At 42.2% G+C, this 24,853-nt stretch overlaps 1 protein-coding gene across 5 annotated transcripts in view; it reads left to right on the top strand.

Moving 5' to 3' along the window:
* The window catches only part of KCNQ5 (potassium voltage-gated channel subfamily Q member 5), a 302,911-nt gene that overhangs the window by 264,057 nt on the left and 14,001 nt on the right, over positions 1–24,853 (top strand). The window contains exons 8-11 of one of the 5 annotated variants that reach the window (XM_059833290.1): positions 2,691–2,785; positions 4,270–4,296; positions 7,519–7,575; positions 13,111–13,331. In XM_059833290.1, the coding sequence (XP_059689273.1) occupies positions 2,691–2,785; positions 4,270–4,296; positions 7,519–7,575; positions 13,111–13,331 (400 nt within the window). The remainder of the gene's footprint in view (positions 1–2,690; positions 2,786–4,269; positions 4,297–7,518; positions 7,576–13,110; positions 13,332–24,853) is intronic. The other 4 variants (XM_059833319.1, XM_059833299.1, XM_059833303.1 and 1 more) reach the window with 4 other exon arrangements.

Below are 24,853 nucleotides of genomic sequence, written 5' to 3'. Positions count from 1 at the left end.
TATTTTTTAAACAGCTGTTTTGCACAAGTTTATTCATAACCTACAGTCCTAGTTAAAAATGAGAAAATCCTCTAAAGAATGATTTTGCACCAAGATTTACTCTACTTGATGCACTGAAAAAAAAAGTTCTAGTGTCCCAGTTTATTTTCTTGGGATCCCAAGTGTTTTATGTCTGCCACTTATGCTGTTTTTTAAACTCTGAAATAATAAATCCAAATAAAGAAGCTGAGCATGAATATACTAGAGTTCCATGATAAATTCAGTATAGATGCCAGGCTGTCTTTGAAGCATTCTTAAATTTAATAAACGTTTTCCATTATTACTGTTCAATGATTATTAAATACTAAATATTTGAAATGTAATATTTACTAGAATAATTAATAAATATAAATCCACTCCTTTTGTAACTATTGTACTGTAGAATGAGTGTCTGGGATACTTTCTAGCACATATATTCGAATCTACTTCCAAGTGTGATTGCCAGAGGAAACACACAATAGATTTAGGTTTTGGATGTAGCTCTTTGTATTATTGTATGACAGTCGAACCAAAATATTAGTAAGACAGCATACTAATTAAATTAAGAGTAGCTAGCTGACTGATTTCAGAAGTGACTCTCCATGGGCGAAACCATTCTGAAAGGAAAACATTTGTGGTGGGATGCCAGTGATGAAGGTTGTTCAGCATTTACACATTCATTTTCATGTTCAGCATTTTCAGTGATCTGGAAATTAATATAAAGTTGCTGATGGAGATACTTCCAATGGCACAAGGCCTGGCAGAATGGTAAAGGTGAGGCCAGGCACATGGGAATGAACCCAAGAATGATCTGGGTGACTTTATCCAAATGGCTTAATATGCCCGATACAAAACTTGATCTAGAAACAATGAATTCAGACTATTACAAGAGGACTCTATCCTAATATTAGTGACTCTGGAAAGGATTTGATCAAGGATGAGAAACACAGAGGAGAAAGAGTGAGGAGGAAGGGCCAAGAGCTTCATACAAGTTCCCAGTATGTTACTCCGGCTGATTTATTATAGTCCTTAGGTACAGAACCAGAAAGGTGATAAGTAGGAGAAAGCTGCTATTATCACTGTATATTGTGATGCTGGTACTAACATGCTACACATCAACTCAGCATCTACAGTTCATAAAACAGACTGGTAAATTGGAGAAAGCAAAGAAAACATTGGAAAAAATTAGTCCAGGAATGGAGAAAATTTCATATTCATAAATGCAGGATGTGTCTGAACCTCCTATCACTGTATACTGTAACAGTGCCTGGGCTTTTTTAAATTATCTGTTGTGGATATTGATAATGAACTACCATGGAATTCAGTGTGGTCTAGTTTATCAGGATAATGTCTATTTTCTGATCAGTTACTCTGTAGAATTAGTCCGTGCTAACTCCTCTGTTGCCATAGATATACCATCTGCTAGAGCCTTAACCTGACTTAAAGATAGCTAAGGTATTGCTATAGAAAACTGAAATGTTTCATGTGGACATACTTTTCTCAATTTCTTTAGCTTATAAGAAATATTCAGTGTGAATATTATTTGAACATAAAAGTCCAGAGAGGAAGTACTGGAACCTACAGGACTATTTAATGCAGCAGACAGAAACATAAGAAGTATCTCTGGCTATAAGCCAAAACCAGAGAGTTTCAAATTAAAAATAATGCAGAGATTTTTGACAATGAGAATGATCAACCAGTGGAACAATTTACAAAGTAAGTGACAGGTTCTCCATCTGTAGATGAAGACTAGATGTATTTCTGGGAGATATGCAGTAGGAAAACACAGGCTATTAGACTCTGTACAAGAATACCTGGATGACATTTAATGGTTGACAATATACAGGAAGCACAGATACTCAGCTTGTACAAATTAATATAGTTATGCTGACATCAGGGAAGCTGTTCCAGTTTGTAGAACCGAGGATCTGTCTTACTATCTACATGCAGTTATAAATCTAAACAGTGAATACATTTTCAATGCTATGCTTTGGTCACTCACCTTTGAAATTATTTATTTCATGCTTTTAAACATTTAACAGTGTTTCAAACCACAGAGAATACTTTGCTTTTCTTCTAAATGCTTTTTGTCTGGTTTTCGTTATCATTTACAAAATGTATTATGACACTTTCTTTACCTCAGACTGCAAGTTTGGTGGGTGTCCCCTATGGACTTGTCACAAATAAATCACTGTGATGCTTTTTTGAGCACCTTTATGTGCTGAATATCTCCTGGTGCTTCCACAAAGCCAGTGACTCTTACTTTACCATGTAAAGTGTACTATGATTCCCAAAGTTTTGGTAGGTTTTTACTGGTATTTCCTTAATCAACCTCATAGACCACATCCCAATCTGAGCAAAATCCCCTCTCTCCGTAATCAGTGCGGTGGCATTGTCACTTCATGTTCTTGGTTCCTTTGTGCTTTTCTATTGTTTCCCCATACCAGGCTTCTTGGCGGTTTTATTCTACCGACGCCAGCCGAACAAACCTGACAGCCACCTGGCGATATTATGAAAGTATTCTTCCTCCCCTCAGGCATGTATCAGTGCTATGAATGATAAAAGAAAGCCATGACTTGTATTGGTTACTAATCTGCTTTTCAATTTTTTGTTTCATCCCCTGCTCCCTTTTGCCTTGTTTTTTTCTTTTTTACCATATATCCTGCACGTAGTGTGTATGGCGTAGTTATGCGGCTGATGAGAAATCGGTTTCCATTGCTACCTGGAAGCCTCATTTGAAGGCCTTGCATACCTGCAGCCCTACAAAGTAGGTACAAATATGGCAGCTGGTGCTGTTCTCGGTGTCTGTTCAAGCTTATAGAGAATTACTATTTGTCTGTTTCGTCTTGTTTTGTCTTCTTAAGTCCTCTCATTAAAAATTTCAACTAACAAATCATATCAATATTAACTAGGAGCCTAGGACAGTGGGACAAATACAAATCATTGCCATTTCTCTGAGCACAGGCATTAGAAACATTTTCCCAAAACCCCACTCATATACGAAGGCTAATATTTCACCACGTTCCAAAATACCTCTAAGGAGGAATTGATTTAATGGTATTTTTATGCCTGTGCCCCTGTATAAGGCTATAGCTACAGATCCACCTTTGTGAGGGAAGAGAGCCTTGTGGTATTCTGCAGGTGAATGCACTGAGGAATCCGCTCCTTTTCATCGTAACTTCTAGTATATTCAGTATTTCCTTAGGGCAAATTATATCGTCAGTGGAAAATGACTAAAAAGACCTAATGTCACAGTTTGGCAGACAGGAAATATCTGATGTCCTAGTTTGGGTGAGAATTCACAGAGCACTGGCAGCCCAAGACTCTTCAATAATTCAGTAAAAGATTTACCAGAAGGTAGTAAGTTGACTGATTCAATATGGGGCACAAATCAGGAAATAAAAGATGCTCGATAAAGATCAAAAAGGAGAGTGCTAAGAGCCTTATGGGAAAGCTCTGATAAGCATCCTAACTGTTGTTATTGCAGACAGTGCAAGAGAATTAGTGGTTTCTCTCAAAGCTGGGTGATGAACATCCACATGACAGTAAAAAGGTAATTGTGTGCCAAAGAGCTCAGCCAAAAAGAGGTTTGGCTGGGTACCCAAAGCTGATCTTTGAATTTCAAAGAGTTGACAAGAACAGAGCCATAAGTAATCCATTACCATAACTGTAATTCCAAAATGCTCCAAACTAAAAGGAACTTTTAGATTAAAAGTTACATGGAATATTGATTTTTGACATATGCAAACAGGTTGAAGGCAACATTGGTATAAATAGATGGATATAAAATTACATAAATAATGAAGCTTTATCTCACCTAAAATATTCTAAAATATAACTGTTCCTCAAAAGTGCATCTACTCGTTATTTTAAATAAGCGTATTGCTGTGCTATCCTAAAATGAAACATTTTATTTACCAGAGATAACTTTATCTAATAAGAGCCTACAGCTTTCTGTTATATATGTGTCAGCAATGCATTTTGCCTAAGTGCTTTGCCAACTCAGTCTGCAGTGGTATGTACGAAGCATGTTATGCATGTGTTAAAACAACTGAAAAGTTTCTTTTTCAGAAGCATTGTAGTTAAGAGTCTTGCTTGAATGTTTTGGTGGTTGCAATGTAACGTGTGTGTAATACGCTAATTAACATATCCATTTACGTTTATCGTATATCTAACACCATCTGTAACTAAGTAATGTGATTAATATCTGCATAACAAGTATGTTTTTCCCTCCCACTCCCTGACCTGAAGAAAAGAACAAGGGGAAGCTTCTAGCAGGTTTGTAGTTTCTTTTCTTTCTTTTATCTGTGAAATCGCTGCTTCTTAATGGCTGTTAGATGTCTCAGGTTCTGTACAGTAGGTTCAATGAACCATAACGGTTAACTGATAATAATCACAAATTGCATTTTTTAAACTCATGTCGATAGACTAACGCTGCTGAAATTTGCTTCTTTGTCACAGTTTTTGTATGGAAAAACTAGGCAATTTTTTACTTTTCTAGCCACATGTTTTAACTTTGAGGAGGAGCTCAGTTTGAACAGTGTCAGAGTAGTGAGTAGAGCATCCTCCCCAGACCCAGCTCCTGGGCAAGGATGCGGCCCCCAGCTTCTGCCATAAAATCAGTGCTCGCGGTTTCCAGGAATCACGGTGAAAGTTACAGGCACATAGTTGAATTTGGCTTTGTGAACAAGCCCACCAGCCCTCTGTCACAGGGGGAGGACCCCCCCGACGGGGCTGGTCGGATGTCACCTCGGCAAGGGTCTGTGCTGCCCTGCAGGAGCATCCTCAAGGCTCCCTCAGCGCCATGCCTCCACATTTCCTAACCTTTTCCTGCCGTCCCCTCCTCAGGAGCGTTTTGGGACATGGCAGGTGGGGGTAAAGCTCCACCACAGTGGCTCACCTCCTCCCGGCTGCACAGTTTGCACTCTTGCGTGGCCCTGTTCGGGCAGAGCTGGCAGCCTGGCACCTCTCCTTAAATAAGCCCCACCGCCACTGACCAGGAGGGCAGGTGGGGTTTCCACCCAGCCGGGATGCCAGCTGGGAACCGACCGCCTACAGCACACAGAGGGAGGCCTTGGCAGGGCTATCCTCGCTGGCTAAATAAAGCCCTGGAGGTGCACGTCCTAAGGCAGTAAGAGGAAATGCTGCTTTTTGCTGTACTTATAGCTCGATTCCTTAGGGACAGGAAAGGACTTGGTGGCTACAAGAGAAATTACGCTACCTCCGAAACTCGTTAGGGATGGGAGTCGGCAGGCATTCGGCAGCCGGCACTGCGGTATCAGCACAATCAGAGAATAGAGGAGTTTACCTCTGAGCAGAAAACGATGAAAAGCCAAGAAAAAAGTGTCAGTGACACATCAAACCCTGAAATACATCTGCCCTCGAGTTGTACTGTGGTTCACAAACTCTTCTGGGTTATTCAATCACCTGTGAGGATCCTGGGCACTGCAGCACCTCACACACAATCAGGAGTGTAGTATCTTCACATCGATTACCTGTGTCCCATTCCACTTTCCAGACTGCTCCGCCGGTGCCTAAGTCCATCCTTTTCCCCAATGTGCACGTAACTGCAGTTAGTGTCACGGTAACTTGAGGAGACTGGATTTGCTCAGAGATGTCCCTCACGAGCACTTCACCTGCTCTGTCAGTTCTGTGACTTTCCATATATGTTACCTCCATAGGCTTGCTAGCAACATATTGATGTCATTAAATTATTGTAGCCTGATAAAAACTTTTTGCACTCACCAGGCATATTTCCTACTCCTTCAACAGCAACATTTAAAATTGACTTCAGCTTTTTTAAAGGTGAGACTGAAGTTGGCAGTAAATGAGTACGTACCTCCAAAACAGTGATTTGTACAGAGGGAAGAGGTTGTTCCCAGTTGTACCTGCGAGCACTTAAAGAGACAAATTTACTTACAATGAGTAGAAGCTAGATGCAAAAAAAAAAACAGCTGGCAAAATTATATTACACACTCCATGTTAGTGATAACTGTTGTGGTTTTAAAAGTAGTCAATGATTTAGGCAGATTTTTTCACTTTATTTTCACTGGGCATGGTGGTGTTTGTTGGTTGATGGTTGGACTTGATGATCTTACAGGTCTTTTCCAACCTTAGTGATTCTGTGATTCTGTGATTCTGTGTGAATGGAAGATGTTTGTCCCTTCTGAAACTCTTAACTAGTACGTGCACTGCTGCAAATTAGTGTAGGTATAAAAATGAACTAGTCAACTCCTGAGATCCTGGTCTACTGTAAAAACCCTATAGACCACTCAGTGCCTTTTAAAAAAGGTGTGTTTTGTTTGTGGCTGTTTATTGTTCTTATGCTGATATATTGCTGTATGTTTGTATCACTTAAAATACATGGGATGTATGTGGTCTTTTGTGGTAAAAAGGTAAATGCAAACTGCTGCAATGTACTTCAAGATAATTGTCCTCGACTGTTTAACTTCTTTCTTACTGCAATGCTGAGTGACTTGCATGGGATGCTATGTGAACTAAGTAAGCTGCTTCTTGTTTCACTCTTTAAATGAAGATGTGTTTGCACAAGTAGTGCATTGGATTGCTTTCTGAATATGCTCTTTGCTCTGTACTCCATTCTAATAACAGTGGAGAAAAACTTTTATTACTTTAGGTAAAAGTTAATTATTTTCTTTCCTACCAAAATTACTTTTATATTTACAGAAATGAATTCTTGCATTTTGTCATGTATAGTCCTACAGTCTTTCATTAGGTAACTAAACGTTGCTGTGCATTTGAGTTGAGAGACCTGTGCTTATGAGGCTGTAGCTTCATACTGATTTCAAGAAAAATATGTGTGTTGTATTTCTCAAAATATTATACACAAGTATTCTAATTAATCATGTATCAAAAGTAATGGTAGACAAACTCTCTGGTGTATCCACGCTGTAAATGAGATATTTCTAGAAATCAGTTCTAGAGTTCTGCAAGTCATTTAAAAAGCCTGTATGTTAAATTTTCCATATCTACAAATGCACACACTGAATGCAAATTATATTTATTTCTGTTCTATTATACAATGTGGCTGAAATTCTTCCTGTGCAGGAAACTAGATCAAGACTGATGAATCTTACAACATCCTGAGAGTATAAGCAGTCTTAAGCTGTGTGTAGGACATGCATTGGGTGTCTCCAAAGAGTGAATGTCACCCATTTACTGTTGTAACTAGTGGGCCTGAATATGAATTCCCTATTCAGACAATTCTCTCTGGTGCAATAAGGAGGAGTTTTGCTAGTATAGGGGCTTGGAGGAAAAACTCATCCCTGTCCTGAGGGAAACAAGTAAATTGTACTCTGGAATTCTCTCCACCTCCTATATCATATCTGTTTCTAAAAATAGATTTAATGTAAACTCTCTGCATGCACCATATGAAAAAGAAATTGCCAGTGATGCCGAATCTAACTTGAGGTGGAAAGCCTAACCCCTTACCTAGCAGTGGAATGCTTAGTAACACGGTCCTCTATCTCCCCTCACTCCTAGTAAGCTTTGTAGTAATAAACAGAAGCTCTTCAGGATGTACACCCCTCGGAAACATAGGTATTCAGCATCCTGCCTATTCACATGATGTTTGAGAATGCCAACTAACATCAGGTGCATGATTCATTTACTTGCCCTCCTTAGTGCTTTAAAGTTCCTTACTTCTCCAAAGGAGGTTTCCTGATTATTTTTTTTAAGCGCTTGTTATTCCCCTCGTTGCTTGTTGCCTGCAATGACATTAAGACAATGGCAATAATACCAGTTCTTGGAATCTCATCTGGTCAGACAATCGCAGTGTGCAGCACGCCGCCATTTGCTGAAGCCCGTTTCCCCTTCTCTGCCTGAGACTTGAACTTTTGGAATGCATTACCCTGCAGAGATCGAAAACTGGGGTTGAATATTTGGTAAAGACATTTCCCCAAGTCCAAGAGGATTTTTATAACCACGGCAGTTGCGTTCTCCATCTAATGATTAGTGGGGAATATTAAGCTATAACACACTAGGCAATACCAACAGTCAAAATGTGCAATTGTTGTTGAGAAGAATCCCCTTGGACACGGCCCGTGGAAGCTGTGCCTGTGGCCTGTACTGGAAGGTAGAGGAATGCATGTGAAATCAACCATGAGCTTCAGCTGAATTCTGTGGAAATTGTGTCTCTTACCAAAAATGGTAATTCCTAGATGGATGGAGCTTACGGGAAGAGACCTTTGATTTATTACTAAAGCTTATTACTTTTTCTTTTTTACTTATTAAAAATAATTTGAAAGACAATAGAAGTACAAACTGATGATAGAAAATGGAGATTAAAAAAAGTTTCTCTTCATCCGGAAACTGTTTTGAAAAAGGAAAAAAATACACAAAACCCCTGAACTTCATTTACGTTTTTCTGTTTGACGATTGAACTTTAAGACATTATGTCCCTGAAATTCTTGTTATTACTCATTGAAGGCATGAGATATAACACTACATTTCTTGGGTTCATGCTCCTAGCATGAGACTGGTGGAGAAGTCTTGAACATTTGAACTTCAGGCCCTGCTGTACTATCCATTGAATTTCATATGCATTTGTTCAACCTAACTTAATTTCAGTAAAGTTGTCTGTAGGCTTGGTAAGAATCAAGATCTGTATTTATTGGAAGTTAACTGCTGAAAACTAGCACGTACGTTTGCTTGCTGTTGTTCGTCATGGGGGATAATTTTTGTCAGTTTTAGCTTCTGCCTCAGCTCGAGAGCCAAAGCATTCCCCCTCACCCTCAGGCCCTCCAGTTACCTCTGATTCATTTCAATTTCTTCCTCTTCCGGCTTCCACCAGCCGGCTCAGTAAGAAAATCTGAAAAACAAATTGTAAATTGTGCCTAGTAGCAAGCAGTAGTGCTGCAGGCGTGAGGCTGAAGCAGGGCAGAAGATAAACTTGACCAGAAGTGCAGGAAGGTACGCAGGGAAATAGGGGAGCGGGACTGGGATACAAAGAGATGCTCAGTTAACCAAGAAGTGTAGTAGGATGGTCCATGGAAGACAGACAGAGCTGTGAGCACGGGAGAGAAAAGCCAAGTCCAGCAGAGAAGTCTTCGTTCCCCCTGCAGTGAAGCTACAGTGACCTCTAGTGTCTCTAAACACCTATTCCTTCATAAATCAAAGGTGGAAGAGACAGGAATTTAAAAAAGAAGAAAGAAGAACTAGAAAGTCCTTTGTTACTCCACGGAAGTGAACGGCTCATGCATGTACTGATGGGAAGAATAAGAAGTAGGATCCTCCAACTGACCTTCCAGAAGGCAAACGAATAGAGAAAAGTCACTTGCTTTTTCCCCACAGGTGCCAGTTGTAATTGGTCTCCACCAAAAGATGCTTCAAAGCTTCAGCGTTATCGATATGAGTACATTCCACAATTTGCAGCCTACAAGAATAGAGGAGCAATAGGTCCAAGGAGATTACCGTTGCCAGGGAAGATTGTAATAGGAAGCAAATATGTAACTAAACCAACTGGGATAAACTCTCAGTTGTGTAAGGTACAAGAAATGATGGACAGACACGTATCTAAAGGAATGCAGAGAAGACTGGAGACAGCTGTGGTTCTCTCAGATCCTTATCGCTTAGGTCTGATTCAGGAACTTGTGCAATTTAATTTTCCTGATTCTTTCTCATGGTTTTTGCCTTTTGGACCAACATTCAGCTTAAAGTTTGGGACTACTTACAGGGATATGTGAATTTCCAATGGCCACTAACAGGTTTACATTAATTCAAGGGATTTCCTTTGGATATGTTGTAAAAAGAGAGGAGAAAGGGGGAGAGAGAAAAACATAACAGGCTCGGTCCTGCAAGTGGTGAAGGATTTTTAGCATGGCACTAGACAGTGCTACTCCAACCATCATTAAATCAGAGCAAAGGGCCCTAAAGGCTTCAGTGGCCACTGATTCAAGTGTAGAATGCCCAAGGATGCTTGAAAGGGCATAAGGTTATCTCCACTCTGTATCTCTAAAACTTTTTCCGCCACTATTGCAATGGAGAATCAAGAGCCAGGAACTATATAACCTATAAGGAAAGGGACTTTCACTGTGGGAAAAAGCCTAGTCAGGATGCCCCCAAAATGCTCTGATTCAGTTATTACTTCAGGATCTGTTATTGATCATATCTAGAAGAGCCCCATGGCACAGGGCTCCCAAGGACAGCAGCTTTCTTCTCCCAAGCATGAATTCTCCACTGCTGCAGGTCCTGTGATTTATGTCTACGCTGAGTAGGACCCAGTGACTTCAGGAACATTTCACACCAGTCTCAAAATAGGAACAGGGATCCAAGAAGCAAAAAACTGCTATAACCAGTGTCTTGGAGAAACTCTCAAGATGCAAAATAGAGTTTCCAAACCACGCTTTCTTCAGGGGCTGCGTTTCTCTTCACGATGCAGCATCCTCCGCATGGCCCCTTGGCATGCCATTACATTGCCATTGCTACAAAGCAGATTTTTTTTAAGTATGAGGTCTGCATTTTAAATTAATATTTTCATCCTCAGTGTTGCATTTTTGAAAAATGTCTCTAGTACAGATGAAGTGCCTACTGTTCCTTTCACCATTGCCTCATTGCTTTGATTTGGAGAACTAAAGATATTCAGGTTAAGTAGCCATTGTGTACCATTCAGCTTTTATAAATGAAATAACCATGTGTACAAATCATTTAAAGGCAGCCATTGCTTTCATTAGTACAAATTAATTGACAGAAAAACACATATGCTTTTTTCATTTTTTTATTTTAATTTTTGTTTTGGAGTTAATGGGATTATAAAAAATATGATCCATACTGATCATTTTTATGGCTATTTTATCAATTTTCCTTTTATTTTAATTAGTGCAACAGGAAGAGAGCAGTCCAGAAACTTTTTTATTCTAAGATTTGTCAACAAAAATATAATTTGATTTCATGCTTCAATAGCAAATACAATTTGAGCCGTAAGAGGAGTTAAAAAAAGCACAGGCGAGACATGCCTAGGAATAATATCTGTAGTAAGAGTCCATTTTGATTCTGTTGCTCATGTTGCATAGTATGACAATGCAATAATGTGGTTAATAAATATTTTACTGCTTATATTTTCATTAAGTTGCACAATGCAAAAGATTCCTGACCTGAAATGTAATTCAGTCTTGAAATGTAATTTTTATTGAAAATTAAATTTTAGTGCTCAGTTTTCTTTCAAATAGAAGGTTCTGTGGGTCTTTTGTATTGCATATGCAACAGCACACAGTACTGCAGGTGTGGGTAACAATTTGCAATGGAAATAGGTAACATTTCCAGCACCATCCTGTGTTTATTTCAACAATTGCTTTCTTTGGGCAAGGGAAGAAGGGGATTGCATTCAGAAATTATAGTAAAGGTATTCTTTCAAGTAATTCAACATGCCATATAGAAATACATTTATCTAATAATCTTTCTATTGATGTGCTCATTTTTTAGCATTCTTGAAAATTATCTCATTATAAGCTTCCCAGCATGTGCTTTGCCTGCTACAAGCTGCATCCTTTCTGCTCTCAGTGATGTTTGTATTCAGAATGAAATGCTATGCCATGCTATGCTGTGCATGGACAAAGATACCTGATTATCTCAACATTTCACAGCCACAGAAGTTTATAACTACATTCCATTCCATGTAATTACATATTAACACTGTATTTTCAGAGTGCAGTAGGTTAAACATCTAAGAACCACATAGTCCATGTTAGCATTAGTTAATTAGCTGCAGAATTAATTTCTGTTGAAAACATCTTTCATGGGCATGCTGAAGTTAAATGCAAAGAGTTAGAGAGTACTAGAAAGTCTTTTAACTTCAAGTACAAATATAATTTGCAGGTAGACAGTCTTTGCTATAGGTGTTTCAAAAGCACCCCCAAAGCCTATGCCAGGGCAGTAAGACTGCAAGACTGGGTAACATCATACCATGAGCAGCTACTGCATTGCTCCCATCATCTCTCCCCTGGCAAGACCAGGACCACTGCTCAAGACGACCATTCCCTTGTACAGGCGATTGAACATAACCTTATAGATAAAACAAGGCTTCCAAACCTTGGTATCAGACTTCCTGTCTGTTTCCCCTTTGTGCCTTCTGCTACACGAAGAGACAAACAAAAGCAAAAGTGTTAAATAATGAAAAAGCATAGGCAGATAGTAAGGATGACCACAGGATGTTCATCAGGTATGTTTGAACATGAGCAAAGGTAATCTAAGCACTGGGAAGTAGAAAAAGTACCTATCCCACACTTTGCTGACTGGAGGGGAGGGTTAGAAGCACAGGAGGGAAAAAAATCATCTTACAATTGGCCAACTATAAGACCACAGGGCCACCATTGATCCAGCAGTCACAGTCATGAGCTTTGGCTGGGCTCTAGTACCTGTCCTAAAGCACGTGTCCAATACCACCTGCAGGTAGTCAGCTCCCAGCTTAATCTCCAGCAATGACTTTAGTGAGCACACAGCATATCATTATATTTCCATTGAATGGTCATCACGCTGTTTCTTGGATGTTTTGTTAATTTTGGTTTCATCTTGTCCAAGCAAGTGCTGTAACAAGGAATTCTGGATATGAGTGGCCACTAACAATGCATATGAAATGTTGGAAGTGCCACATTTTGAAAAAGCATGAATATACTAACAATACTTTTGCCTGCTTAAAACAAAAAAACAACACTACATGGCATGCAGTAATAATAGAATACATTTTGTTCTTGTTTATCTGAAGAGATGGCCAGAAATGCACTGAGCTGGGCTGACTAAGATGAAAATAGACCTATTTAAATGTCAAGGAATAAAAAAAAAATCTTAGATGTTAATCTGTAACAATTGGGTGAAATTTGTTTCTATTTGTTAATTTTAATTGCCTTTACAAGGTTATTCTGTACTGTAAGATAGACTGCCATTGATAATGTCTCTATCAAAAAACAATTACATCAAATCAGTTTCATTCCCAATTGAAATATATTCAATGAAAATAAAAGTGTGTAAGAAACAGATTCGTATTACTGAGAATTTTTAGAAATTATTTTTGATTATCATACAATAGAAAAAAGAAATGGAGTGGGAGAACAACGAAATAAAATATATTTCTCCTCTTCACAGTCAAAAGCTAAGTTTTAAGGAGCGGGTCCGGATGGCCAGCCCACGAGGTCAAAGTATAAAGAACAGGCAGTCTTCAGTTGGAGATCGCCGGTCACCAAGTGCCGACATTGCCACCGAGGGCAGCCCAACCAAAGTCCAGAAGAGCTGGAGCTTCAACGACCGAACCCGCTTCAGGCCCTCGCTGCGGCTGAAGAGCTCACAGCCCAAACCCGTGGTTGACGGTAGGAGTTTTTCATGCCTCCTTTGCCATTGCACGCTGCTCCCAGCCTGCTCATGCTCTTGCACACCTGCACTGTGAATGTGACCCATTTTTGGAAAACAGAAGGAATTGTTATTTGGGGGCAGAGACACAAGAAAGCTATAGCCTGCTTCAAAAAGCATGCCAATGGGATTTTTCTTTAATAAGCAATCTTGTGTCAGTGGTGCACAGGGAGCAACTGGTAGAAAAGGGGGTGACTATGGAAAATCGCAGGTGGACTAAATGCATCCCATGGGTTTGGCTGCAGCAGCTCTGCCGTTGCAGCCCCTCTCCCACAGGGTGCAGGTTTGGGCACAGCTGCTGTCCAAACCTGCTGCCTCTCACTGGTGGGCCACACACCATGGCCAACGCTGTGCTGGCTGTGCCCGTGCCAGCCAAGAGCACAGCTTGTACAGCACTGGCCCCCTCAGGCAGAGAAGCTTGCCGAGGAGCTGGGAAGTGCCTTCTTACCTCCACCGGGGATGCAACCACCTGCCACCAAGAGATATACTACTGGGTGCCTTAAGTTTTACAGGATTGTATCTGGTTCAGTAAGGCAGGTGGCTTTAGCAAACAAAACCAGCATTACTGCTTTCATGTATTGCTTTCTAAAGGGTATTTTAGATGTAGAAAGGACTCCTAACACGTGAAGAAGTGGATCTTTGTGAAAATGGCTTGCTGACCCTGCTGGTGAGAGCAGCATTCCGACAGGCAGGAGCCGAGAGCACCAGATGAGCCCGAACCCTGTAAGGGACAGGTCCTACACTGAAAGGTGCTCTCACACAGCTCTGGGGGTACCGCTGCCCCAGTGGATTTGGATTCGGGTTTCTCCAGTCACGTTTTCCCAACTTATGAATGTTTTGGTCTTTCTTGTGGGACTCCCAGGTAGAAAATAAGGGAAACAAACTGATTGGCTACAACAGGAGGCAGTGACCCTGACTGTATGGGAAAGGTACAACGTAAATCATTTGATCCAAGTAAAGAGATGTAACTTTAAACTCTTTCTACGATGGCAATCACGCATGTTACCTCCAACACTTGTGGTAAAACTAATTAGGCAGTTTGGTGTCTGCTTTCTTTTTAAGAGCACATATTATCACAAACACGTAGGTTGCAAAATACCCATTGAACTGAAATGCCCCATCCCTCAGCTGAGGACGTTCTACGCAACACATGTCTTCAGGAAAAGCCTGGGTAAATAAACATTTCCTGGAGGGCAAACAAGACAAACCAACAGTGTTTGCTAAGGTCATTGTTTCAGGCTAGCCCTCCCCTACAGAGACCTCTCAGAGGCACAAATCTCGAATCTGGTTGCGTTACAGTGAGCTATTGGGGTGCACCAGCCACCAGGCTGCTATCCAGGTTGCTCACCTCTCCTCACTCCGTCCTGGGGCACAGGCCCTGGCTCGTGCCCCGCAGCAGCTGCGGCACAGGGGCTGCGTGATGCTGGCCTGGGTCTCACGCTGACGTGGAGCTGGGACAAGGCCACTTGCTCCACAATGGGAAGTGAGAAATGCTCTAGGTACCAGAGTGGGGTTGAAGCTACGCTGTCTAAACTTAGGCTTCCTACGTAATCACTTACATAGTGGGAGTATCTCCCCAAAACCACGCCAGAAGTGATTTCATAGGTTAAATGCCCGTAACTCGCACTGTGCCTGGAAGTGACCTAAGAAGAGAGTAATTTGTTGAGCACGCTCCCGGGGTATCAGCAGCTCACTTCTGCTCCAGCTCTGCAGCCTGCACCTCACTCAAGCATCCGTTTAGGTTTTCATCAGCCCGTTTGTCACAGAACCATTTCCTCAGCATGTCCTCTATTTTGTCCTGAACGTACTGTCATTAATAGCAATGATCTGCACGAGAAGATCGTGTTCCCTCTTATTGTCTCCCTTTCACGGAAAAGGTGGCATAAACAGCACCTTGGGTATATCTGTGGATAAAAGATAATAACAACAGAGCATTCATTGCTGTGCATAAACCCTTAAAGATCTTCCCAGTCCTCACGGCGAGCGCAGCCTGTTTCCTGGTCAGCGGTTTCCAGCTACTAGTCCACCCTTATGAACTGGGGCCAACAGATACGACCAATTTCTCATCCGTGGCAGAAGGAACAGCTTCCATTGTCTCCAGCTTTTAGGCAAATGCCAAGTTTCCACTCTGGGACCTCGTCCAGCTACCTCTAGGACTGGTATCATCAGAGAGATGTCCGGTGTGCTCGCTGCTGAGAGACAGCTCCCTGCTGCCTTACCCAGTCCACTGCAGGAAAAGTCAGACACTACCAACCGTGATTTCTTTTTTTTTGTGTGTGTGTTACCAATTTCATAGTTTGATATGCTTTCTGCATTTGACAGCTCAATGAAAAGGATCTGGATATGATGTATTTAGTTTAGAACATCTTGCATTTTTCACTGGATGAAAAGACAGTATTTGTAGCATTTTATTAATATCTCTCAGTTGTCAGGTCCTCCAGTTTCCTCCTTGAGGTATTCTCTGGTCAAAGGTTTAATTATTTTGGTGGGCTGATCTTCAAGCCAGACTAGAAGCCATCCCTTTCTGGATGAAAGTCTGGACACAGAACAATACACTTGAACAGCCGGCCCTTCTGGTGATTCTTACATCTCTGTAGCAGGTTTGGGGGGAGTAGAAATGACACTTGCAATAGACCTCTTGGACAGTGACAACATAGTACTGAGTACCCAGTCCAGTGTCAAAACTTATTATCAGCGATCTAATGAAAAAATAGTAAATTCTCACTATGAACTTCTCCTTACAAAAGTGAAGACACTCAGATATTTGCTTGATTTCTCTTTCACAGTATGGGATTTGGGGTTGTGAATGATTTTCCATTAGCACAGGCAGAGGAGGAACTACCTCGCTATGAAGGTAAGGTGCACTGAACTCTGTGTAAAAATAAAGCAAAGAAGCAAATATATAACTAAAGGGTTCAGAAAGTAAGAGAAATTGTTAGCATATGAGGATGATCTAAGGCAGATAGATAGTCAACACAGCGACTTTGCAGGGCTGAGTGAGTTCTGATAAGGGACGTGGTTGGAATCAGAAACAGACTGCTGGAAAAACTAGACATTAGCAATTAGAAACTGGCCTGTAAAAGGAGGTTTCTAATCCAGACAGGAGCTTATGGAGGCAGCTAAGAGGCTAACATGATTGAAAATGTAGTAGCCTCTTAGGCTAGCTAGTAACAAAAGCTTATTAACACTCCCCCACTGCATATTAAAACCACAGAAGAGTTGCTTGGCAGCAAGCAAAACACTTAAGCTGGCCACAGGTATCTCCCAAAAGAATTTTGGCATAGCAGCCTTAGAACAGTATGACCAAAACCGTTGCACAAATGGCTTTATTGATGCATAGCAATAGTCCTCTGAAACTGCCTATAAACCATTTATTGCTATTGCCAAAGTGGGCCTGGCAACGGCAGCAATTATTTCAGCTACATACGTGCATTTGCAAATGGAATCTAAACCTGAGAGAGCTTTGATGGCTGGAGAGGTCTTCGGTGGCATGGCTGCACATGCTCTCTAGAGCATTTAACAACAGCACAGGGGAGTGAAATAGAAAACCAAGACTGATATAATCCCATTTTAAATACATGTCCAGTCTCTGGTGACATGTGGCTCACAACTGCCAGAACTCTTGTTGAAGTGGAGACCCTGCACAAATTAACAAAGGTGCCAGGATGCTGTATTTCCAATCCTTGTTATCAGTCTAAAAGGGAATTCTCAGGACCAAGCACATCAAAGGGAAATCTGCATCAATCAAGAATGGTAAACAGTGAAGCTTTACAAAGCACACACTTAAAAGGATACAAGAATTGTATAGGGTTGTGCAAGAGTCTTCCCCGAAAGGATGCCGCGTCACATGGGCCAAGGTGCTGCTTGACCTCGGAGCCGTACACACAGCCACCCCATACCAGTACACAAAGTAATCCAGGAGCCACTCATCCAGGCCTCCTCATGCAGGAGTGTGTCCCTGCACCAAAAAGAGGGAAACTGCAGCCACACTCCCCAGGGGGAAAGGTCCCCGGCACATGAGAATAGCCACTGGCAGGGGCCAAACCTGTGCCAGAGTCGGTGCAAGTGATGAAATAGTACAGGTGATCTCATGCCATTGCTTAAGGTGCTGTGCTTATGCCTCGTCATGTGTAGCATAGATCCAGCCACAGAGACTCACCTCACAAAATCTCTCCTTTGCAGACACTGGTGTTCCTGTCCTGGTTTTTTTTTTTTTTCTGCTTGCCTTGTTTTCTAAGGAACAGAACCTTTTCTGCTTAAATCATGTTCCAATCTTGCAGCACCACAGCTGAAGTAATGAACTGATATTTTGTTGTGGATGCAAGGTCCTGCACGTGGGTCAGGGCAATCCCAAGCACAAATAAAGGCTGGGCAGAGAATGGATTGAGAGCAGCCCTGAGGAGAAGGACTTGGGGGTGTTGGTTGATGAGAAGCTCAACCATTAGCCAGCCATGTGCACACTTGCAGCCCAGAAAGCCAACCATATCCTGGGCTGCATCGAAAGAAGCGTGACCAGCAGGTCGAGGGAGGGGATTCTCCCCCTCTACTCTGCTCTCATGAGACCCCATCTGGAGTACTGCATCCAGCTCTGGGGCCCCCAACATAAGAAGGACATGGACCTGTTGGAGCGAGTCCAGAGGAGGGCCACAAAGATGATCAGAGGGCTGGAGCACCTCTCCTATGAAGACAGGCTGAGAGAGTTGGAGTTGTTCAGCCTGGAGAAGAGAAGGCTCCGGGGAGACCTTATAGCAGCCTTCCAGTACCTGAAGGGGGCCTACAGGAAAGCTGGAGAGAGACTTTTTACAAGGGCATGTAGTGACAGGACAAGGGGCGATGGCTTTAAACTGAAAGAGGGTAGGTTTAGACTAGACATAAGGAAGAAATTCTTCACCATGCGGGTGTTGAGGCACTGGAACAGGCTGCCCAGAGAAGTTGTGGATGCCCCCTCCCTGGAAGTGTTCAAGGCCAGGTTGGACGGGGCTTTGAGCAACCTGGTCTAGTGCAAGGTGTCCCTGCCCATGGCAGAGGGGTTGGAACTAGACGACCTTTAAGGTCCTTTCCAACCCAAACCATTCTATGATTCTCAGTGGGGACAAAAATGCCCTATTATACTTGTTTTCTACCGTCCCATGCTTCTAATCCTCTGCATGAGTTATTGTGCCTTTACTGTAACCTAGAGACATTGTGTGGCTTTTTGAATAAAACATCAAAAGCGTTCAGCACTGGAGATATTACAAACATATTTCATTTGATTAATTAAAAAGAACTCTCTAAGGAAATATTTGATTTCTTGCACCATCCCTGAACATTATACGCTCACACGACCTCTAGCCTTTCATTCCCTACAGAGTACTTGCACAAAATCCTCAGGGTAGAGTATATTATAAGAGCCATGGAAAGAATGCAATTGTGCATTTCAGCCCCCATGTCCTCAGCTACCACCATGTGATTAATGTATTGCAAAAATGACAGGTTTTCCTTTCAGTAGCACAAATATCTTGACCTTGTAGAAGGTTCACTTGATATGGCAAAGGTCATTAGTTTGGTTGCTTTTACATCTCGGTTTTCTTAAATTTGCTGATTCAAAATGAAGTGCATGATGTCAAAAAAAAGCTGCTCAATTTGTATAAGCCCCATATGATGGGACTAAATGACATTTTATTAGCAATATATCAATTGGTGCTAGACAGGAGATGTATTTTCTTGTGATTGTTTAACCCAGTGATAGACCTCTCATTTATTACCCTTGTCGATGTAATCAATTAGGAAGATCTGGCATTCTGATCTGAGCTCTGAGCCATTTTTTCATTTTGTGTAAGTAAGTACAGGCCATTGGTTTTGAGGCATTATTTTAGTCTATTTCAACCAAGGTCCTGGCCATGTAAGTCCATAATTTAGTCTCTCTCTTTACGATAACTCTTGAGGAACTTGCTGTGCAGTGTTGCTCACTGGACTGAGCACTTACTCGGTGGTCACAGATGAATGATTAGCAAGCTCAGCTCCATGAGGGACAGTAGCAGACCACCACACAGAAGTATGATTTGCATGGATTTCAGATAACCTCATCTGCAGCGAAGAGTAAAAAAATGAGTTAAGAAGTCATCTTGAGAGGACACTCATAAAACTTCCCAACAACCATGTAACCCACTTGCACCAAATCTGAAACATTTGAGAAATGGTTTCATTTTTATAAAATGTTGTTGGGGAAATCCTTCATGGCTTTTTAAAAAGCAGGGCTCTCCTGTGGCTACCTGAATCTAAAGCTGCCGTCCTCCTCTCTCCCTTTGCCCACAGCTACCACCTCCTTCAAACAACAGGACCTGGAAATCTCCCAGGGTGTAGGACCTCTGTAGGCCTTATGGAGTATCAGACATCGTATCAACTGACATGTGCTACAAGGTCTTGCAGAGAGACAGTCAATTAGGCATAACATTAGTCCACAGTTCTAGATCTTATCATCTATATCTGCAATTTCTTTTACAGTTTTCTCTTCTTGTAAGCGATGTATATAAAATAACAGAGATGTGTATCTAAAAATACACTAAAATCATACATTTAGAGTCACCTACCACTTCTCTCTCTTACTCTTCTCATATGGCCATCTAAACTCGCTGGCTAAAGTGCCACTATTTATAATAAGATCGGCCATTTTAAGTGCACAATTACTGTGCACATAATTAATTGTTTTTAGCAAGTTTCCTGGTTCTCCATATCATTACTCAAAATGAAAAGGACTCCTTTTTAATTAAGTAGTGGGAGCTGTTCCATGAAATATTGCCAGTGCAGAAAATTTTTGAGAAGTTAAATAATAACTAAAGGTAATTGAGAGTTGTTAGCATGGAATGCTAGAATTTTAGATATTTGGAACTTGTCTGCATTATATAATAACTGATATAAATTAGGTTTCTGACCTTAAAAAATTGTGCTTACAGAGAAAGGAGACTAGATAATTATCATCAGAATATGTAAAAAACTTTCCACCAATCCTATCTTCCATTTTGGCCGAATCTAAGGTTTTTTAGAAATGCTTTCACATGTAAAATGTTGTTAGGGATATTCTTTATGGTATTCTGCTTCACACTGCACTGCAGCCACCGAATTCCAGTTCTGATGTCCTCTTCTCTTCCCCATCTGGAAAGCTTCGCCTTTTACAGGGGAAAGGCAAGGGAGAAAGGCATGGGCACTACTGCATTCCACATAGGTACTGCCTGCAGGGTAGATGCTCAAGTCATGCAGAAGAGAAAGGGAGCTCCTACAAGCTCATGTAGAAGTGTTCCTCCTTCCAGGAGGCACCAGTTTCCTTCCTTTCCTGAGAAATTGCTTTCCAGCATGGAAATGGCAACCATTTCATAAAAGCTCCCTGTAAACAACGTTTTCAAATGTTGTCATCCTTATTCATGATTAGAAGAAAGCCTTTTCTTTTTTTTTTTTTTTTTTCAGGGATCAAGGAAATAAATACATGATTCACTTCCTTGGGCTTCCTTTTTCTGGCCTCTGCTCTGGAAAGCACAAAAACATGGGCTGCTGGCTTTCCCTCTTTGGGGGAGCTTTGGGTGTTCTTATCATTAAGCATGCGATTAAGTTCCATCCCAATTAGTGTTGCTTTTTTGAGTTGATTTTTCCTGTGGAGCTTAGCAAGCAATCACACTAAAATGATTTCTGTGAACTCTTTACTGAAAGAGAGTCAGCTTGTTGATGGTTTAAAGCAAAGGAGAATTCAAAAGAAAATCACTTCTAGGGGTAGTGAAGGAAATTTTTATTTGTGGTACAACAAACAGGAAAATAATGAGAGCTTGTGAAGAGGTGAGAAGTTTCATGAAACAAATTTAAACAAAGGCACTAAACTGAGATATTTTGATAAAGGGAAATTGCATGGGTTGTATGAACATAAAACATGAAGAGGTTTGTCTTAGAATAATTTTTGAGGGAAAAACATAACTGAGATTTTGTGTAACATTCTGTGCATTATGACATTTATGGAAATACTATCAAATAGGTACAGGATATCTCCATTTTTTAGAAAATATAGGCTTAATCCCTAACTTCCCACAGCAAATGCTCAGGGTAAAGACAGGTACTTCAAAGGCAGCATAAAGCTGAGTGAAATGCAGCTACGTTGTGGGCATCCTAGGCATTACCTACAGCACCATAACAGGGGCTCTATATTGCTTTCAAAAGGGGATTAAAGAACAGAATAATGAGAGTATTAAGCAGCCAGCATTGCTTCTTGAACAAGAGGGGTCACCTGAGCTCAACAGCCATTTAAGAGTAAGGCAGTTAGGAGCCTAACGCTAAAGCCTGGGCACTCCTGCTGCAGCAGACCTATGCATCTGCACCTCCCATAGGGCTACATGTCATGTGATGGGACAATCTGTCCTCCAAAAGCTTTGTATTTATGTCTAACATTACTTGCCCAGAAATCAGAGAATCATTAAGGTTGGAAAAGACCTGTAAGATCATCAAGTCCAACCATCAACACAACACCACCATGCCCACTAAACCAGGTCCCACAATGCCACGTCCACACGTTCCTTGAACACCTCCAGGGATGGTGACTCCACCACCTCCTTGGGCAGCCTGTTCCACTGCTTCACCACTCTCTCAGTAAAGAAATTTTTCCTAATATCCAGCCTGAACCTCCCCTGGTGCAACTTGAGGCCATTTCCTCTTGTGCTGTTGCTAGTCACTTGGGAGAAGAGACCAACACCCACCTCTCTGCAACCCCCTTTCAGGTAATTGTAGAGAGCGATGAGGTCTCCCCTCAGCCTCCTCTTCTCCAGACTGAACCCAGTTCCCTCAGCCGCTCCTCATCAGACTTCTGCTCCAGACCCCTCACCAGCTTCATCGCCCTTCTCTGGACACGCTCCAGCTCCTCAATGTCCTTCTTGTAGTGAGGGGCCCAAAACTGAACACAGGATTCGAGGTGCGGCCTCACCAGCGCCGAGTACAGGGGCACGATCACCTCCCTACTCCTGCTGGCCACACTATTTCTGATACAGACCAGGATGCTGTTGGCCTTCTTGGCCACCTGGGCACACTGATGGCTCATCTTCAGCCGGCTGTCAATCAACACCCCCAGGTCCTTTTCTGCGGGGCAGCTTTCCAGCCACTCATCCCCAAGCCTGTAGCGTTACATGGGGTTGTTGCGACCCAAGTGCAGGACCCGGCACTTGGCCTTGTTGAACCTCATACAATTGGCCTCAGCCCATCGATCCAGCCTGTCCAGATCCCTCTGCAGAGCCTTCCGACCCTCCAGCAGATCAACACATCTACCCAGTTTGGTGTCGTTTGCAAACTTGCTGAGGGTGCACTCAATCCCCTCATCCAGATCATTGATAAAGATATTAAACAAGACTGGCCCCAAAACTGAGCCCTGGGGGACTCCGCTTGTGACCGGCCACCAACTGGATTTCACTCCATTCACCACGATGCTCTGGGCTCAGCCGTCCAGCCAGTTTTTTACCCAGTGAAGAGTGCACCTAAGCCACAATGCCCTTAATTCTCCACTCATTTTCTTTCTGACGTTCATGCAGAAAATGAGTTTGGAGATGAGTGTGCCACGTTGGGGTGCCCTGCATTGTTGCCCCGGGCAGCCAGGCAGCTCTGCGCTCGGATGAGGCTGCCGAGCAGGATGGAGAGCAGGCTGTGGAGCTGCGTTATGAATTGCTTGGACTTCAATACCCCAGTTGAACTCTGGATTTTGGATTATAGTTATAAACTATGACTTGATGTAACTGTGAAAATTAGGCCACCATCCATTTTTCACCTTAAGTCACGCATTACAATGAAAATAAATCAGACTTTTTTTCCAAATCAGTGCTTTTTTTACCAAGTTGACACAACACTGTGCTGTAACATGAATAATTGAGACTCATATGCAGACTGTCAACTTCAGGCACCTATTTAGGTTTTGCCGTGTCTAAAAGGTGGGTACTCAGCCTCAGCAGAATGATTTAGATCACCCACATGAAGAGCCCTAACTACCTCCTATGCAGTCAGAGTAAGATCTAAGCGCTTCCAAAGGCTTCCAAAAAACAAGTCAAAGGGTCTATGGTGGGATCACCATACTGATCACTATGTTAGGAGCACTTCCATAGGACTGACTATTCATGGTGTTGGCACACACACACACTTACTAATGCTGGATTGTTGTTGCTAGCATGTGGCAGTTCCCAGACAACAGATTAAAGAGTACAAAATCTTTTCGATTCAGTTCAACAGGCACATAACTACTTGAATGTCAGTGACATTGAAAGCATGGAGCTATGAGGGTGATCAGAGTATTGTCACAGTTTTCCCAACACCAAAGCATGTTACTAAACAACAGAAAACACTTCTAAGAAAGGACACATGATATTTACAGAAATAATAAATCAAGGCTTGTCATAACTTTTGCGCAGAGCCATATGAAATGCAGCTACAAACTCGTAAATTTTTTGTTGGTGACATATGATGTTTCAGAACAGTGTAATTTTTAGCCCATTCATGCGGGGTGATCATAAATGACTGGAGTTTGCATGAAGAATGCATAAACACTGACAAACAGGGAAATAATCAAAACAATTTTAATGACTTGTGCATGCCTGCTCTTAAGGAAGAAAGAGGAAGAAATTAAAAAGTGGCAAAGACAAGACTTTAGCCCAAAGTAAATAATGTCAAAGATCATAAGATAATGGCGGATGCCTCATCAGTTGTGAAATAAACACTTTCCGGATTGACGTTTAGGATCAAAAGACATCCTGAATTGTGAAGATGCTGGTATTAGAAAAGGGGAATTGTTCCTGGATTGTCCGACTGGCTGACACCCCTTCTTAGTGAGACTTGGCAGGGGTATGTCTAAATCTGTATTAAGAGACACTTTGGCCATTGTTGAGACTGGATTCATGAGCTGCCCAAGCAACAGACTTGAAAGGCCTGTTTAGCTGTTGGTAGAGGCTCCTGGAGAGGAAGAAGGACCTGTGCTAACCTTAGGAAGGCCTGGCAGAGTGGCCAGATTCATGTAAAGCAGCTGCTGCCTAAGGTTGCCTGTGGAGCCCACTTGGACCATGCACAGCCACCCTGATGGACAGCAGGAGATGTGGCCGAAGGGAGATGGGCCGAGGCCAATTGTATGAGGTTCAACAAGGCCAAGTGCCGGGTCCTGCACTTGGGTCGCAACAACCCCATGTAACGCTACAGGCTTGGGGATGAGTGGCTGGAAAGCTCCCCCGCAGAAAAGGACCTGGGGGTGTTGATTGACAGCCGGCTGAAGATGAGCCATCAGTGTGCCCAGGTGGCCAAGAAGGCCAACAGCATCCTGGCCTGTATCAGAAATAGTGTGGCCAGCAGGACTAGGGAGGTGATCGTGCCCCTGTACTCGGCGCTGGTGAGGCCGCACCTCGAATCCTGTGTTCAGTTTTGGGCCCCTCACTACAGGAAGGACATTGAGGTGCCGGAGCGTGTCCAGAGAAGGGCAACGAAGCTGGTGAGGGGTCTGGAGCAC

The sequence above is a fragment of the Gavia stellata genome, chromosome 2 (genome assembly GCF_030936135.1).
Source record: "Gavia stellata isolate bGavSte3 chromosome 2, bGavSte3.hap2, whole genome shotgun sequence".
In the NCBI taxonomy this organism is placed as follows: domain Eukaryota; kingdom Metazoa; phylum Chordata; class Aves; order Gaviiformes; family Gaviidae; genus Gavia; species Gavia stellata.
This window is presented reverse-complemented; position numbering and strand designations above follow the sequence as displayed.